Source organism: Filobasidium floriforme, assembly GCF_021052385.1.
Source record: "Filobasidium floriforme strain CBS 6241 chromosome Unknown HD553scaffold_3, whole genome shotgun sequence".
Classification (NCBI taxonomy): domain Eukaryota; kingdom Fungi; phylum Basidiomycota; class Tremellomycetes; order Filobasidiales; family Filobasidiaceae; genus Filobasidium; species Filobasidium floriforme.
In genome coordinates this window covers 1101359-1117394 of record NW_025763624.1, presented here as the reverse complement: position 1 = coordinate 1117394, position 16036 = coordinate 1101359, and the positions used below count along the sequence as shown (strand labels likewise).

Here is a 16036-nt window from a genome sequence, read left to right as displayed (position 1 = left end):
CGTCGAATCATGTATGCATGAGCTTAGCCGCCGTTTCACAACGGAGAAAAGCTCCGCGATTGCGCTCGTTCTCGTGGATTAGATATCAACTTGGACCACCTGCGCGCTGCTACCTACGGCACTTCAGAAGTGAAAAAGCTGAAGCCAAAGGTTGAGGAAGGAACTCCGGCAACGCCCCGGCTGGATCATCTACCTCGCGCTGTCAAGGAAAGCCCTGATCAAATCCAGACCTCCAGGATGGAGGGGTGTGGCTCGAGTAGTATGGCCTGAAGGCACAGAACAGCACATGATAAGGATGTGCGGACATCACCCTCGATCAATGACGAATTCGTACGAGCGTGTCCATTGGCTTGTCTATAGAGGCTCGACGATCTAACTCTAAAATATGGTACACGGTAACGGAAGACGCATCTATACAGCCTTGTACGCCCGGTCGGATCGCTGCGTCGATTCTTTCCCAAAGTGTCGTTCCCCATACTGGCAGGCCCACCTGTTCTCCGGGTCCCACTTGTCCCGGACCTCACAAAACTTTTCAAACTTGGGATAGACCTCGGCCAACTTTGCGCGGGTGAAATCGTGCTGCTTGGCCCAATGAGGTCGACCGTCGTGGTCTTTCAGGATCGCAGTGAAACGTTCAAAGAGCTCTTCGTACGGGACCGAGTAACCGTATGGCCTAGGTGGATCAGAAAAGCAACACGTCAGTCATCCGGCGCTTAAAGTTGACCGTCAACGTTCAACGCACCTGTACTGCACGATCCCGATCCAAGTCGTTCGCAAACCGTAGCTCGGGCTGAGCCAAATGTCGTCTGGCGCGGTAAACCTGATCTCGATAGGCCAATGCACGGGGTTCTTCTCCTGCTTCAACCAGTCCCTGATCTCGACCAACGTCTCCCGAGTCTGATCATACGGGATCGCCCATTCGGTCGTGTATTGCGGAAACTATGGGATCGAGATCGTTCTCTGTCAGTTGGTGATCGGAACAATTTAGCAGTACCATCCCCTCGGCGTCTTTTCTGCTCACCAAGCAATCGAACGTGTACACCTTGTACCCATCATCCTGTGCCACACTCCCATCGCTCTGGAGCCACCAGACCCACCTTCCCACCCACTTGGTCAACCAAGGAAAGAACCGCGCAGTAAAAAGGAAGAGTTGTGTCATGTGGTATCCCTTGAATTTGCCCCACCATTCCGCCCAAGGGTTCCCTGGGATCGGTTCCTGTGGGATTAACAATAGTTAGGAGTAGGGCGTTAGCGCTATTGACAACTTTGAAAGAGCGTACAAGGACAGCTCACTTCATAAGTCCGGTTGGCACGAGCGATCATGACCTGGTCCGACTGGGGGTAATACCACATCCTCACGTGCTCCGCACTCTGAGCGATTTCATCCAACATCCCCTGGCCGAAATCCTCAAACTGGACGACCTCGCGATCGACATCGTCGGCTAGCTCTTTAGTCGTCGAAGCCAAGAGCGGGGTAGATTCCGAAGAGGAGGACGTCGTCGTAGTCGTGGTAGTCGCCGCTTTGGGCGAGGAGAGGGCGAGGTCGAGCAAGTCGGTCATCGGCATAGGGGTCTTGATCTCCTTGAGACGGAAAGCGGGTTCGACCCGGATCTTGATATCGGTGATGATCCCCGTTAGACCGAGACCGCAGCTGTTTGAGAGTGAGATCGTCGATCAGTCCCTGGAACGGGAAGCGAGAGCCAGAGAGGTCCTTTGGGAACAAGACCACCCGAGTGAATCCACGCGGAAGAAAGCAAAGAAGGACTCACATGGTGGCGTGGAAGAGATCGGCTTCGACTTCCTTCGAACACGTGATCGATCGAACTTTTCCCTTCGACCCGTCTTTCGGATCGATATCGCCTCCTGCTACGACGACGCTGATCTCCTCGACCAGATCCGTCAAGACCGGAAACGTCCAACCGCTCCCGTGCGTGCAGGTGGTGATCACCCCTGCGACCGTCTGATCCGAGATCGAGCCACAGTTGCTCAACGCGAGCTTGTTCTCTTTCAACCATCGATGCAAGTCGTGCAGGACCAGACCGGGTTGAACGTGTGCGATGGTCTTGTCGCCGACTTTGGTGATGGAGAGCGGGGAGGAAAAGGCGTCGGTCCTGACTTGCCAGGAAGATGTGCAGGCGAGGTCTGAGGGGGAGTGACCGACGCCGGCGGCTCGGAGCGGTTTCGAGTATCGTCTGGCGAGCTCGGTGATCAACAAGACGTGGGTGGCAGTGGACGGCTTGAACACTGATAAGAACGTGCAGGCAGGATCGGTCAGACGCTATAACGATCGACGTAGCTGCTTCCACCTGCCATAACCACCACCAGGACTGCAGTGCCGACTCACCTCGTTCGGGTTCACAAGAAAACGTCTTGGCCCAGTTTTGAAATCGCTTCTGCTTGCTGTTCCGGGGCAAGTAGACGTGGTCCCGATCGAGCACGGTCTCGATGTCGTGTGTTGACAAAGTGGCGAGCTGGTCTGGGGTGTAATCGACCGAGCTCATCGTGAATGCCATGTTGATTGGTAGGTATGGCAGTTCGAGGCAAGGATACGAGAACTTCAGGAATTGTATCTACGAGTAACGACAACGACGTTATCTACTTGCTACTTGACCGTCTCGATCGACGTCGTGCTTGACAATCGCATGCCGGAGACCCCCACCACCCCTCTCTCCGTTATTTTCCTCTTCGGCTAAGGAACACGCCATCCCCGTTCCTCTCTCGGCGACCGCCGCCATGTTCGTCGATGCTTCCGTCAAAAGATCGGCGCTCGTATCGCTCGTCGGATGCTAATTCGTCGATCACACCATCGCCAAGGCGTCGGGGTCGGGCATTGCGCATTGCGAAACTCTCCGAATCAAGAAGAAGAAGACGGTGCGTGCCTGTAGAATGTCGAGCATGAAACGCGGGTTGTTTCAAGATTCGTACGTCCTAGACGTTTGAGACAGCCCGATCTGTGATCATAGTCTTCATCGCTTTCAACACGGTGACTGATATATGGGTTCATTGATGAGGTTTTCTTGTGAAATCATGAGCCAGGAAGATCGGCTTTCAAAGAGGACTAAGAAGTGAGTCTGAGCGGCAGACAGTAGATTTGCGTTTGACAAACAGTAGCAAGTGGCGCAAGCCCGGCCAGCGAATCCAAGAACATGAGCAGGACCAGTACACACATGAGATCGGACGCGGTCATCAGCGAAGAAGAACAGTCAAACAAAGTTCGATGTCCGAGTTGAAGATTCAGAAGTGGCGAGAGTGAACATATCCAAGGGTATCATTTCATCGAATATATCCAGAGCGTTTATTTTATCTATCGAGGTAGCTATGTACATATTACCATAATCGAGATCGTCGAAACCAATACTTTATGTCATACTTTATATATATCCGCCTAACATCGAACCTATCGTGCATCTCGTTCCGCCTTATACGACCACAAACTCGTCGACCTGTTCCTTCTTGCTCTTCTCCTCGTCCTCGGCCTTCTGGTCCTCGTCCTCGCTATCGCTGAAAGCTCGACCGGCTTCGACATCGCCATCCTCGTCGTCGGCGGATTGAGCCTTGACGTCCTCGAGCGGACGGGTAGATTCGATATCGGCCGTAGCTTGCTCAATCGATTCGTCGGATTTGGTGGGCTCGGTAGGCTTGTCGTGTTCGGTGGAAGGCTCGGTAACGTGGGTAGTCGTCGTAGGGAGAGGTTCTTGAGAAGGAAGAGCGATGGGAGTGGCCTCGTATGTCGCCTCCTTGTCCTCCTCGACCGGCTTGTTTTCCTCGATAGAAGCCTGCTCCTCCTCTGTGGCTGGGTGATCCTCAGCCTTGACTTCATCGCCAACCTTGACCTCTTCGACCTGCTTGCCCCTCAACTTTTCCCAAACCCTCCTCCTTCCGACTTCCATCTCGCCCAACTTGCCCTCGACCGTCCTCACAAACTCCCTCCTGGCGTTCCTCACCTGCTCGTCTCCGTCGCTAGAGATGGCATCCGCAGCAACGAGCAAGCCCAACAACGCCTGAGCGTGAGCGTGGTAAGGCACGTTGGTCGGAGTGAAAGCGAGCGGGGGCACGATCAGGTTCTCCGATTGACTCGAAGCCGAATCCACCGGGTCGGCGATCGCGTCGACCTTGATCTGGCTGGTACGGTCGTGCGAAGCCTCGGGGAGGAAGTCGAGCTTGTCGGGAAAGGTCCACCCTTCGTCGAGCTTCTCCAACTTGTTTTCCAGGGCTTCGAGCTTTTCGAGCCGGGTGACCCGGAGGAGGTGTTGACGGTACTTGGCCTGGATGAGATCGGCGGTCGCTTGAGCCTTTTCAGCTTCGAGGTCGGCGGCGGAGACGGGAACTTCGTCGTCCTCGGTGGCCGTCTTGGGAGTGGGAGCTTCGGTGGGGGCGGCGGGGGTCTCCGGGATAGCCTCTTCGGTCGTAGTCTGAGCTTTCTCGACCGGCTTGGCAGCGGGAGCCTGAGCAGGTTGCTCGTCCTTGGTCTGAGCAGCGGCGGGTTTGTCTTCCTTCTTCTCCTCGCGTTCCTTCTCGTCGTCCTCATCGTTCAACCCGAAAGCGTGAGAGAAAGCTCCAAAGAGGTCATCGATGAATTTCTGGGCGACATCGTCCTGAGCGGCTTTGTCGGCCTCCTGGTTAACAGGAGCGGAAGGAGCGGCCTTCGTCTCCGCCTGGACCGGGGTAGCGGGCTTGGGGGTAGCCGCCTGTGACTGAGCCTGAGAAGCCGAAGCGGATTGTCGGCCGGTCTCCTGCGTTCCAGCGGTTTGCTGAGCGACAAAGACGTCGGGTCCGAAGATCATCTTGAGGATATCAACCGGGAAGCCGGAGATGGATTCGTCCTCCTTGGGCTCGGGCTGAGCGCGAGTGCGAGCCTGAGCCTGAGCTTGAGCTTGGGCCTGTAGCCGACTATGAGCGGGAGTCGCAGGGGTCGAGGTTCGTCGGCAAGTAGGAGGAGCGCAAGCACTATGATCAGGAAGGAGAAGCAGATCAGTCGATTGCTCCCCATCAATCGATCCGGTAGTCGCTACACACCTCTCGAACTGTTTCCAGAACGCCTGCTCCCTAGCCTGACTCTGCCTAGCGGCCTGCTGAGCCTGTTGAGCGTGCGCCAACCTCCTCTGTTCCTCCTCCCTCTGCTTGATCTGCCTCTGCCTCTCTTCCTGCGCGCGCTGATGTTGCGCAAAGTACTGCTGTTGCGCCTGAATCTGCCTAGCTCGTCGTTCCCTAGCCTGAGCGGCCTCGATCTCCGCGGCCTGTTGACGAGCGTTCTGAATGGCTCTCAAAGCGGCGACCTGACGAGCTTCTTGCACTTGTTGTCGGTAAGCGAGCTCGGCCTCGAGTCGTTCGTGTTGTTGTTGCCTCTGACGTTCGAGAGCGAGCCGTCGTTGCATCTCTTGGTACAACTTGGCGTTGGCTTCATCTCGACGCTTCTTCTCGGCCACGGCCGCAGCCTGAGCTTGTGCTTGGGCCTTGCGAGCTCGGAGACGTTCGAGCTGAGCGACAAGTTGTTGTTCCTGAGCGTCTAGGTCGTTGTTGTCGTTGCCGAACGAGGTAGCGTAGACGGAAGGAGGCGAAGCTCGATGTCCATCAAAGGGACTCGAGCGGGCCTGTCCGGGATGAGCGGGGTGGGGGTGGTGATGATGATGATGGTGGCGATGAGCCGACCCGAGCTGAGGCAACCCGTAGATAGGAGACTGAGTCTGAGGCTCGAAGAAGAAGGTAGGATAGCCGGACATGGTAGGTGGTCGAGCGATGATGGGTTGTGGCGGTGGTGGGGGTGGGAATGCTTGTTGTGGTGGTAGAGGTCGTGCGTAAGCGTGAGGCTGAGCGTTGTAGATGGGATGAAGATGAGGAGGATAGTCTGAAAGAGAACGACCTTGAGAGTATTGCATTGTGAATAGAGATGCTATATAGTTGTGGTGATGATGACGGTAGACGCTGACCAAGTGTGTGCTGCTGACCAAGGGTTGTGCGAGGGAAGAAGGATATGGCAACATCGAGCTCGTTCCCAATTCCCCCGCTTTCCCTCTGGAACCTTCGGGCAAACCCGATCGCATCAGCCCGGAACCTTCAAGAACATGCGAGATCTGCTTCCGGAAAGGAAGCATTACGTCACGCACTCGGTCACGTGAGCCGAGCCATCTTTGAGGATCCTCAAGGTAGCCTTGTACTCGTAAAGCTATAGTCATATGCAGATATACAGGACGACATTCAAGACCTCGCAGACGTCGCGGGTCGCTTACACGCTCGAACAGAAGATGATACAACATTACTACCCTCATTGCATTCCCGGTTGACCAAAACGAGTCAATTCAGTCACTTCTTCCCCTTGGCCTTCTTCGCACCAGGCTTCTCCTTTTCATCTCCCTATCGCATAAAACGAATCAGGACGACCGGATCAGCCTCCTCTTGACACTCTCCAAACATTCGAACAGACTGACCTTTCGCTTCGCTCCCCCCTTCCCCTTACTATCGCCCGCTTTCGAACTCGCCGTCTTGCTGCTCGTCACGACCCCCGTGGGTTTGAAAAAGCCATCCAGTCGTCCCTGTTGTTTCGCGCCGAGCATCTTTTCCAATCGAGTGCATCCGTTTCGAACTCGATCCTCACTGTTGGGTCAAGACGACAAACAGCGGTAATATCGACACGGGTTTCGAGACTCGGTTAGCGAAAGGAACAAGTAAGAAGGGGGGAAGAAGAGGGGATACTCACGCGAACCCCTTTTCGCGGCAGAGGAATTGCACGAGACCCTCGATATCAGGTCGTTTCCAGTCGAGCTATCATGATGAATCAAATCCATCGATAATCCTGCGCTTAGCTTTCCCCTCTCCTCATGACTAGCCTCGTGCCGAATCATATCACGCCCGACTCACCTCTAGATCATCCCCCGGCGTGACATCCGGCTTCATGAACACCTCTTTGGCTTCCCTCCAGGGCCAATACTCTGGCAATTGCATCCCTCCCTTGATCCCGACCTTGCGTTTAGGTTTCGATCCCGACGCAGCACCCGCCGAAGAAGAGGCGGCTTCTGCCTTGACGGCCTTTTTGGTCGGTTTCTTCTTGCTGTCCGTCGAGGGCTTCTTTTCCGGAGACTTGGATTTCTGAGATCTGGATTCGGGTTCGGGAGATGCTTCCCAGACGGGCTCTTCCGCGTCGTCCTCGTCCGACTTCTTCTTTTCGGCCTTCTTCTTCTCAGTGACGGGTTCGTCCTCTTCGTCGCTGTCTACCACGACCTTCTTCTTCTTGCTAGCTTTGCTGCTCGTTCCCGCGCCCTCCATCTCCTCCTCGTCCCCGCTCATGTCAGCGGCGACCCGTTTCTCATACCCATCCTCGCTCTCCAAGTCCATATCCACGTCGGGGCTAGGAGGAGCCTTGTCCTCTTCGTCCGACTCGATCTCTTCCGGCTCGATCCCCGCTTCGGCTTGAGCGTCGGCGACCTTCTCGGCCATCTTGCCCCGGACAAAGGATTCGATGGCTTCCAAACTTCCATGCTCTCTCATAAGCTTGAGCGCGGTCTTTGGGCCGATGCCCTTGGCGGGTTCGAGGTAATCACACCCGAGTAGGATACAAAGCTCGATGAACTGCAGTACAAGAAGACCCGGGGCGCATGTTCGCGATCAGTACCCAGCTTGGCTTCGATCGAAATGAAGAACCCGCTCAAACTGACCCTCTCCATAGTCATGTCGAGCTCTTCGAGGACGACCTTCAAGTTGATCTCGGAAATAGGAGCCTTCTTCGCCTCCGAAAAGGTCAAGTGTCGGAGCAAAAGCGGCGAGTTGAACGTGAGCGTGTCCATATCTTCGGATCCCGCCGCATAGACCTGAGGGTCATGTAGATGGAGAAGCCCCGTCAGTCAATCGTAACGTATGCGAGAGGTCAGATATGCCCACCTTTCCGGCTCGAGCCAGTTCAGCACACTGCGCCTCAGCTTCTCCAGGGGCCTATGACATCGTAAGCGGTATCGACTCAGCGAGAAACTCTTGTGCGGAACATGGTCGATACCCACGATCAAAAATGGAATCCCCATCAAACCCAACAATCGTCGACACTCCTCATTATGCTGTCTGGTCGGCTTGACCTGTCTCCTCGCCAATTTGTCGATATCCTCCGTTGTTCCTGTTTATCGAATAATATCATTTACGCTGTGGGGATCAGAAATGCAGAACCCTCGATCTTGATCAACATAGAGCTTCGATTGACTGACCGACTTCTTTGGCCTCGGCTTCAGCTTCCGCAGCCGCGTTCCTCGTAGCGAAACGTTTTGCCAACTGTTCTCCCGCACAGAAAATGGGAGGAACCCAAGTTTAGCATCGAGACATGTCTTTCCGTCCTTGGATGAGAGTGAAAAGTCGATCCGGTACTCACAACTCCTCCTTTGAGATCAGGTGGTTTCCCGTCGAAGACGTACATCGGCTTGATACCGTGGTCGACCATACGAAGGGTCCGGAAGAAGAACCCCATGAGATGACTATGCTCGGCAAGCGATCATTAATTATGGGTTAGTACCGTAGGAGCCATACATGCTAGTGATGTGCGAGGGGGGCCTACCTGGTGACATCTCCGTTCTCGTTCATCAACATGGTACCATCCTTCTGTCGGACGGCGACCAGGAATTGGTAGATTGACCTGAGATTCGACGAGCGGAGTCGGGGTGGACGATCAGCATCAAGCCAAATTGTGATTGACGAGGAAAAGTCTGATGCTCACATGGATGCATCGATAGCTACTTTTCTTCCAAACAACTACGGGATAGGAGGATTTCATTATCAGATTGACGATACGTGTTTTTACAGAATGCTGGATCGTTCGAGCTCACGGTCTTGATGTCGTGCTCCTTCATCGCCTTGGGGGCATTTTCGTTGAGGAGGGCGGTCAGCCCTGTTTAATGAGTCGAAGGTCAACAATCAAGCTCGATCGTAGATGGAGTTGAAGGTACGACTTGCCCTTGATACCCATGACTGAGCGTGCAACCTTGTATCAGGATCTTGGCCGGATGTCAAGCTTGTCACTCTGATCGAGGTCAGGAAAGTAGGTAGCTTATGGCTGAATAGATCGATCATCATCAGCCCTCTCCTCCCCTCTTTGACGGGGGTCGACGCGCCTGTAAATGACGCGTTTGACCACTTTGGGGGTCGCGTTCAAGAGAGATCGTGTTGCATGTTGACGATGTCCGAACCTCGACCTGTGTGTCCATATCATTTCGGCCAGGCGATTCATACCCTTATGACCACAATCTCACAGCCTTGGCTAATTTTCAAACCCCCTGAAGAGGATGGGTGACATCAAAGTGCCATCGATGAGCACCTCGCGGGATCGCCAGCGAACCAGCGCACCATCAGGCTCAGGCAGATCTCGAAAAGGTAAGCCGCGGAATGGATGGAATCAGCTCGAGGATTAAAGCTTATGTACCACCGATCAACGCAGAATACCAATTACCTAGTCAACCTCAGGGATCTGATAACAAGTTTAGGGTGGACAAAGCGGATTCTGGTGAGCATTTCGCCCCTCCTTCCCCCCCTTACACAACACATCGGTTGCCGTTTGATACGAACATGCTGTGACCGGAATGCTAGGCGGCGATGATTCAGATTTCGGGAAAGATCCGAGCCCTAAACTATCAACCCGTAAACCTCCTTCTCGCCAGATAGGTCTGCCACGAAGTCTCTCTCCAGACTACGCTCGCCTTCATCCGAAAACTCAGGCGAAACAGAAACAGGTCAAAAAGGAGGTCAAAAGGGAGCTCTACGACGAGGATGATTTCGAGGAAACGAAGGAATCACTCGACGAGATCTTTGGCAACGAGAGCATGGGGTTCAGGCAAGCCAAGTTGGCACACATGCAGTACAACTTGGATCTCGCCGTGAGGAGCGGGGGATCTCGTACGCAACTCGGATCGAGCGAGGAAGAGTCGAGCGAGATGGAGTTCAAGCCGAGACCGAGCGCGGCCGCTGCGAAGAAGAAAGACAAGGCGCCGCAGTTACGGGATATCAAAGCGCCTCGACGCAAGAGAGAATCGGTGGACCGCGGACTGGAGCTGAGAGAAGGTGAGATACAACGCTTCGTCATCTCGGCTCCGTCTTGTACTGACCGATGTTTGACCTTTTTCAACCATATGCTAATATGACAGATCGGAGACGACCGGACGAGAACGAGAATATCCTATACCGTTTCCTAGACGCCGACCAGGAACTCGACCTGAAGAGCGGTCGAAAGAAAGGAAGGCCGGCGAGGGAGAAGACTGTGAGGGACGGCAAGCTCGTCTGGAAGGATCAAGCTCTGAAACTGGAGATGGACGAGAAGCCGGTGGTCAAGCGAGAAGCAGCAGAGATGGAAGACGACGACGACCTCACTGCTTCAGAAGGGGAGTTCGAGGCGCTTCCAGCGGGTCCCGTCGCTACCGGATTCGCTATCCCTTCTATCAAGCAGGAGCCGATTGGAGCGAAGGATGATGGCGAGACCGACGACGACGATACGGTCGACGAGGACGCAATTCTCCCGCCTACCCTCCTCAAACCAGCCTCCTCTTCGCACAAACCTTCGAGCGGGATCGATCACGTCGAGGACGAGTTGGACCCGCCTAGCTCTTCAATGTCTCCGCCCCCCGCCCCTGGACCATCAGAGATCGTTTGGGGAGATCTTCGCGGTACAATGGGTCAGAGGAGGGGGAAGAGCGGGAGAATGCTCTTGCCCGGTCAGTCAGACGACGAGGACGGGAACGAAGCGGTTAGCTTGCCGGTGATCACTAGCGGAACGGCGATGCGGATGAAGACGTTCGTCGCAAGTTCGAAAGGCAAAGATAGGGCGAGGAAAGAGGACGACCAGGTTGTGCACGTGAGTGACCGCTGCGTTAAGGAAGGGAGAATAGAGCTTGGCCATCGATCCGACATTCTTCTTTCCGTTTAGGAAGAGGCAGTCGCCCTAGGCATGAAGCCGGACTTTAGATGTTCGGCTACTCGACAGCGGAAACGACCTTATTCGCTCGACCCTGACCGACCCGACATCGTGATTCCCATTGCGATCTCCAGATTCTTGCGAAGGTATCAACGCCTTGGAGTACAGTTCCTCTACGATCGATACAGGGGGTTGAAAGTTCCCGGGGTCTGGGAGTACCCGCTAAAAGGCGGGATACTAGGAGATGACATGGGTTTGGGAAAGACGATTCAAGTCACGGCGTTCGTGAGTCTACCTTGGTTTCGGTTGCGACAGCCTTTAACTCTTGACGACCATATGATTGTCATAGCTCGCAGCAATAATGAAGAAGACGGGGACTAGGCAGGACACTGACCAGTTCCATTCAAGGAAAGACCAGGTCCGGTCTAGGTTATCGAAGGGGGCTTCGATCGGTCCTTTGATCTTTGGCCCGACAGCTCTGATTGTCTGTCCGACGTCGTTGATCGACAACGTGAGTGATCTTTCGCAGCCTTTGGAACGACATCTTCTGACGTCAAGATACTGTGCAGTGGTGTCGCGAGCTGGAAACAGTGAGTCTCAGTGACTCACAAGAGAAGCGACCGTCGCTCATGGTCGACCTATAGTGGGGATACTTTTCGGTCGCCAGTGCGGATGGACAACGCACGGAGAGGGGTCAAGCGTACAGAAAATATCAACAAGGCTTCCTTGACATTTGTGAGTCGAAAGGAAAGCATGTTACAAGGCTATACCAGATAAAGCTAATCTGCTGTGGATTTCGATAGTAATCGTCTCTCATTCGATTGTCGTACGCGATATCGAAACCCTAAGCGAGATGTATTTCAGGTGAGTCGGTCCTCATGGCTGCAAGGCATCTTTGATCTCACGCTTTTCCTCGCGCCAGCGTAATGATAGTGGATGAAGCACATGTCATCAAGACACCTGGAGCACAGAAGACTATCGCTATGAAGAACATCAAGGCAGGCAGCCATTTTGCGCTCACAGGTATGTGGCGGACTTTGCACTCGAAAACCCAGGTCATTCTGATAAAACGACATGTACAGGAACTCTCATTCAGAATCGATACAGCGAGATGTGGTCCGTGCTCGATTTCTGCTTTCCCGGCGGCTTTGGAACGCATCAGCAGTGGGAGGACACGATTGGGCGACCTCTCAAGGCTGGTCTGGACCATGATGCATCGGTCAAGCAGTTGGCCGACAAGCAAGTAAGTCGGAAACGATGCCTATGCGAGAATGGCTACTGATTCATTCCCGCTAGGTCGTTACGGAACTCGTCAGGGACCGGATCCTCCCGACCGTCTTCATAAGACGTACCAAAGCCAGCGTAGTACAGGAAGTGAGCAAAGCGCTCGGATTATGGCGGAATCTTGCGCCTGATTCCCCACAGGATTCCGCTGACCGATCCTTTATTACTTAGCTACCCGATAAGGAGGATCAGGTCATCTTCTGTCCTCTCACTCCCGTCCAAGAAGCTGTCTATGAGCGTTTGACGCAGAGCGAGCGTGAGTCCAAAACGACTTGCCTGAATTTGTCTTCGACTGAAAATATCCCTTAGCTGTCAAACATTTCTTGACGAGAGACAAGCCTTGTCCGCGACATCGGGGCCAGAAGTAAGTCCGGTTATGGCGCGAGTGGGTTCCCCAAGCTGAGCACCAAGCCACCGCAGACTCGGCCAGTGTTGTCAAAAGCCTGACGAGGACGACCTGAACTGGAAAGGATTGGTGCTAAAATAGTTGGTGTCCCCCGAGTGATCTTTCGGAGCGGACGCTGATTCGTCTTGCTTTCTTCAGCCTGACTTCGTTCCGAAAAGTCGCAAGCGTGAGTTTTGTCTTTTTCCTTTGCTCTACGAAACCCCGCTGACGAAAGGGCGAGTTCAGCATGTCGGCTTGATTTATCCCTGTAAGATGGCTATCTTGCGATCCCCGCCGTCAATACGCGTCACTCATAGCACGAAAGCGTTATTTACTCAGACAAGGACGACAAGCCTGAGCAGGTTCGTCTTAACGCGTTCCCGAGACATGTCTTTTGCGCTGAATGTCGTTCGTGACAGCTCAAAACAAGTCGACAGCTGTTCGAAGAATGTGTACGTAGCCTCACCTCCGATCTGCTGGTCTGTGATTGATGTCAGCTTTGCAGTTCCCCAATTATACCGAGGAACAAGAGGAACTCAATACACTGGGTCCTCTCAATACCCACTATAGGAGTATCAAAGCAACTCAAGCTGCGATGTAAGTTGGGTGTATTGTCTACATTTCGCATGATACAAGCTAAACTGGATCGCTCTAGGGACAAGAATCTCAGTGGAAAATGGCTTGTAAGCTAGAAAGAAACGTACTGGTGAGAAGCAGCTGATTGGGTCAACAGGTTCTGGAACAACTGCTCTTGAGCTGGCGACTGGACAGCGAAGCCAAGAATAAAGGTAAGGTAATTGGGATGGGCGATGGTAATGTACGATGCTGACCGTGCTGTTCGGTAGTGCTTATTTTCAGCAACTCTGTACGGCTACTGAAGATGCTCGAGTTCTGGCTGAACGTTGGAAGTGAGTCGAATCCCCCGATCGTTCTGAGGATAAGTGGCTGACCGCCTTGCCTCAGACTTCTCGTACGAAATGCTACATGGTAGTAATTCCACGGCCGAGAGGCAAATGAGCGTCGACTCGTTTCAGAATGGGGACGCATTTGTCTTCCTGATCAGTGAGTCATGTGAAGTGTGGGACGAGAACCCGGGCTGAAGGTGTCTTGATAGGCACTCTGGCCGGTGGTGTAGGGCTGAACCTGACAGCTGTAAGTTTAGCGTGAGCAACCGGGTGAGAATTGATCCTAAGCAGGTATTCTCTTCAGGCCAACAAGGTGGTCATCTTCGATCCATCCTGGAGTGAGTCAACGAACGACTGCGCTTGATTCTCGAAACGGTACTAAAAGAGCTATTTCAACCGGCAGACCCTGCAAATGACCTACAAGCGATGGACCGAGCCTTCCGAATGGGACAGAAGCGAGACGTGTTAGCATAGCATGCGCATATATATGACGGTATATTTACTAATGCGCTTATCATGGACAGGAATGTCTATCGGATGATTGCCACGGGGACTCTTGAAGAGAACATGTACGAGCGGCAACGTGAGTCGTTATATATGCTGTTGTGTCAGCTGCGTCGCCATATAGAGCAATGTCGCTGAGACAGATCATGCGACCAGTTAACAAGCGATCGGCCGCACGAACCCTGTAAGTTTCCGCTCTCCTGCTGTGCGGCTGTTCGGGACTGACTGACGGCGCATGATCGCTTTATAGTTACGAAGGCACAGCAGAAGCTCGTCTACATAAGGGGCACGAAGGGTCCAAGGGTGATCTCTGGGGAGTCGAGAACCTCTTCAAGTATACGAAAGGAGGTACCGTCACGGATCGAGTAAGTCTCGTTGTGGAAACGATCCTTTTTCGAGGGAGTTGCTAACGTTGATCTCCTTAGGTAACCCGACTCGCTCATGCCGAAGACGAAGTCTTGCAGAAGCTCAGTGGCGTGCTGCAAAACAAGTCGCAGTTGGACCTCGACGATATGAGGATTCGGCCCACCGAGATCGATTACGGTGCAGGGGATGACGGTGCAGTTGACGTCGAGGAGACGCAAGATGGCCTGAAGGTGAGATATTGTTTTATGCGGACGCGCGCTACACGTCAACTTATTCCTTGCATCGGTACATCATGTTAGCCTACGTATGACGCAGAGAAGGACGAAAACAGGATGCTGGACTTCCTGAATCTTGGTAGGTGCAAACGAGGACTTCGGATCGTTTACATTGACATGCCGACAACTCGATCCTCGCAACATTAGACTTTCCCGGCCTTCGACGCCAACGTGTCGAGGAATCCAAAGCGTCTGCGGCTGAACAACACATCCAGCAGAACGCCCGAGAACAGTACCGCTTGAACAAGAAGGCCGGCGACGAAAAGGCCTTCGAGTACTTCAAGAGCGAGACGTATGCCCACTCGGCGTTGCAGAAGAAACGCAAGTCGATGGCGACGAGCGGGATGGGCTCCGGGGAGGTTTCGAAGAAGGCGCCCAAGTTGGGCAAGGGAGCGATCAAGACGAGTCTGATCGACGAAGAAGACGATTAGGGCCAGTAGCGGGCGAACGGGTCGGTGTTTCACGGACGATGTGTGCATGCACGGAAGGTCTCGCTCGGTCGAGATGGACGGTCCCAAGCGCAAGGCGCCTCTTCATTTGTCGCTCTCGGTGGCCGGACGACGTCGGTCGCCATGGAGCTATTTTCGTCGATCTTCCGGTTGTCAGACTGCTACCGGGCCAGATCACATGTCGTGTCCCTGAGCGAAGCGGCACGGTACCATATATTCTCTCTCGTCATGAGGATGACCATATCCATTCAGTCTCCGCAGAAATCCTGCTCAGGCCGGAACGCCGGATGAGCAAGCGAGGATCTGAACAGCGAGGCTTGGGTTCATGATTGTTGCTAGGTCAGCAAAGACGGGCCCGTAAGGTTTGCGGAGGTGGAAAGACAAGACGGGTTCCAAGACTTTTGCTTGATCAGCCTGTAGCCCGCAGCTATAGCCATGGGTTCGCTCGTGATCTGGCACTGGTCTCGTCAGCTCGCGAAACTGCTATCTCGAGCTATCTCAAGAAACCTGATGAAACGGTGCGCGAGATGATCGAGCTAAATCTGGCGATGGGTCGCATGGGTCGAGTGCCTCAAAGGACCAAAAGATCCAAAGGACCTCTTTCGATCGTTTGGAACAGATAGAACACGTATGGCGCGTATGGAAGCGTTCGATCTTCGCTCGATTGCTCTTTTGCTCTTTTGATCTTTGATTTTTGATGCGGTCCGCACGCCGTACGAGGACGCGCGTTCTCGGCCTCGATATCGATCCACCTCTGGAACTTTCGGCGCACGGCGGCAAAGTGACGATGTGGTGATGTGTCGCAGGTCAGCAAGAGGGTGCATGCGGGCCGTGCGCCGTGCTTTGATGGAATCAGGATCGGTGATCGGTATGTTTGTTGTGGTTGCAGGTGCTGGTCGATTTGAACGCTTCATCGGGAATCGAGGTTGGCTTTCGCAGCAATCGGAATACCACATCATCATTTCGCTGCTACTGCGAATCGAGGATCTCGTAGC

At 53.9% G+C, this 16036-nt stretch overlaps 4 protein-coding genes across 4 annotated transcripts; 1 reads left to right on the top strand and 3 right to left on the bottom strand.

Moving 5' to 3' along the window:
* Positions 1-239: 239 nt before the first annotated feature.
* Positions 240-2620, bottom strand: HD553DRAFT_305841 (L-gulonolactone D-arabinono-1,4-lactone oxidase). Its single transcript, XM_046179193.1, has 6 exons — positions 2345-2620; positions 1770-2244; positions 1294-1651; positions 1022-1216; positions 743-939; positions 240-673 (listed from the first exon to the last, which is right to left on the bottom strand). The coding sequence occupies exons 1-6, from the start codon at positions 2511-2513 to the stop codon at positions 412-414; spliced, it is 1656 nt and encodes a 551-aa protein (XP_046039371.1). The 5' UTR covers positions 2514-2620; the 3' UTR covers positions 240-411.
* A 301-nt stretch (positions 2621-2921) lies between these two features.
* Positions 2922-5718, bottom strand: HD553DRAFT_305840 (uncharacterized protein). Its single transcript, XM_046179192.1, has one exon. It carries the CDS (start codon positions 5373-5375, stop codon positions 3420-3422), a length of 1956 nt encoding a protein of 651 aa, XP_046039370.1. The 5' UTR covers positions 5376-5718; the 3' UTR covers positions 2922-3419.
* Positions 5719-6368: 650 nt separating this feature from the next.
* HD553DRAFT_268239 (PIN domain-like protein) lies at positions 6369-8861 on the bottom strand (the record flags this gene model as incomplete). The annotated part of the gene is made up of 12 exons (XM_046177569.1): positions 6369-6591; positions 6695-6759; positions 6856-6957; positions 7210-7563; positions 7650-7802; positions 7873-7923; positions 7989-8098; positions 8187-8250; positions 8348-8450; positions 8531-8608; positions 8690-8724; positions 8799-8861. Coding segments are annotated over 12 exons (1401 nt in total), but the record flags the coding sequence as incomplete, so codon positions are not given.
* A 309-nt stretch (positions 8862-9170) lies between these two features.
* Positions 9171-15430, top strand: HD553DRAFT_163905 (P-loop containing nucleoside triphosphate hydrolase protein). The gene is made up of 32 exons (XM_046176844.1): positions 9171-9342; positions 9407-9472; positions 9556-10026; positions 10110-10813; positions 10886-11158; positions 11223-11384; positions 11443-11463; positions 11518-11608; positions 11677-11737; positions 11796-11896; positions 11956-12116; positions 12170-12247; positions 12329-12413; positions 12467-12521; positions 12578-12643; positions 12702-12729; positions 12789-12904; positions 12962-12994; positions 13048-13139; positions 13198-13225; positions 13314-13330; positions 13388-13450; positions 13506-13604; positions 13657-13694; positions 13752-13785; positions 13851-13911; positions 13972-14030; positions 14108-14135; positions 14202-14316; positions 14377-14547; positions 14617-14671; positions 14740-15430. Exons 1-32 carry the CDS (start codon positions 9255-9257, stop codon positions 15021-15023), a joined length of 3804 nt encoding a protein of 1267 aa, XP_046039368.1. The 5' UTR covers positions 9171-9254; the 3' UTR covers positions 15024-15430.
* Positions 15431-16036: the final 606 nt, after the last annotated feature.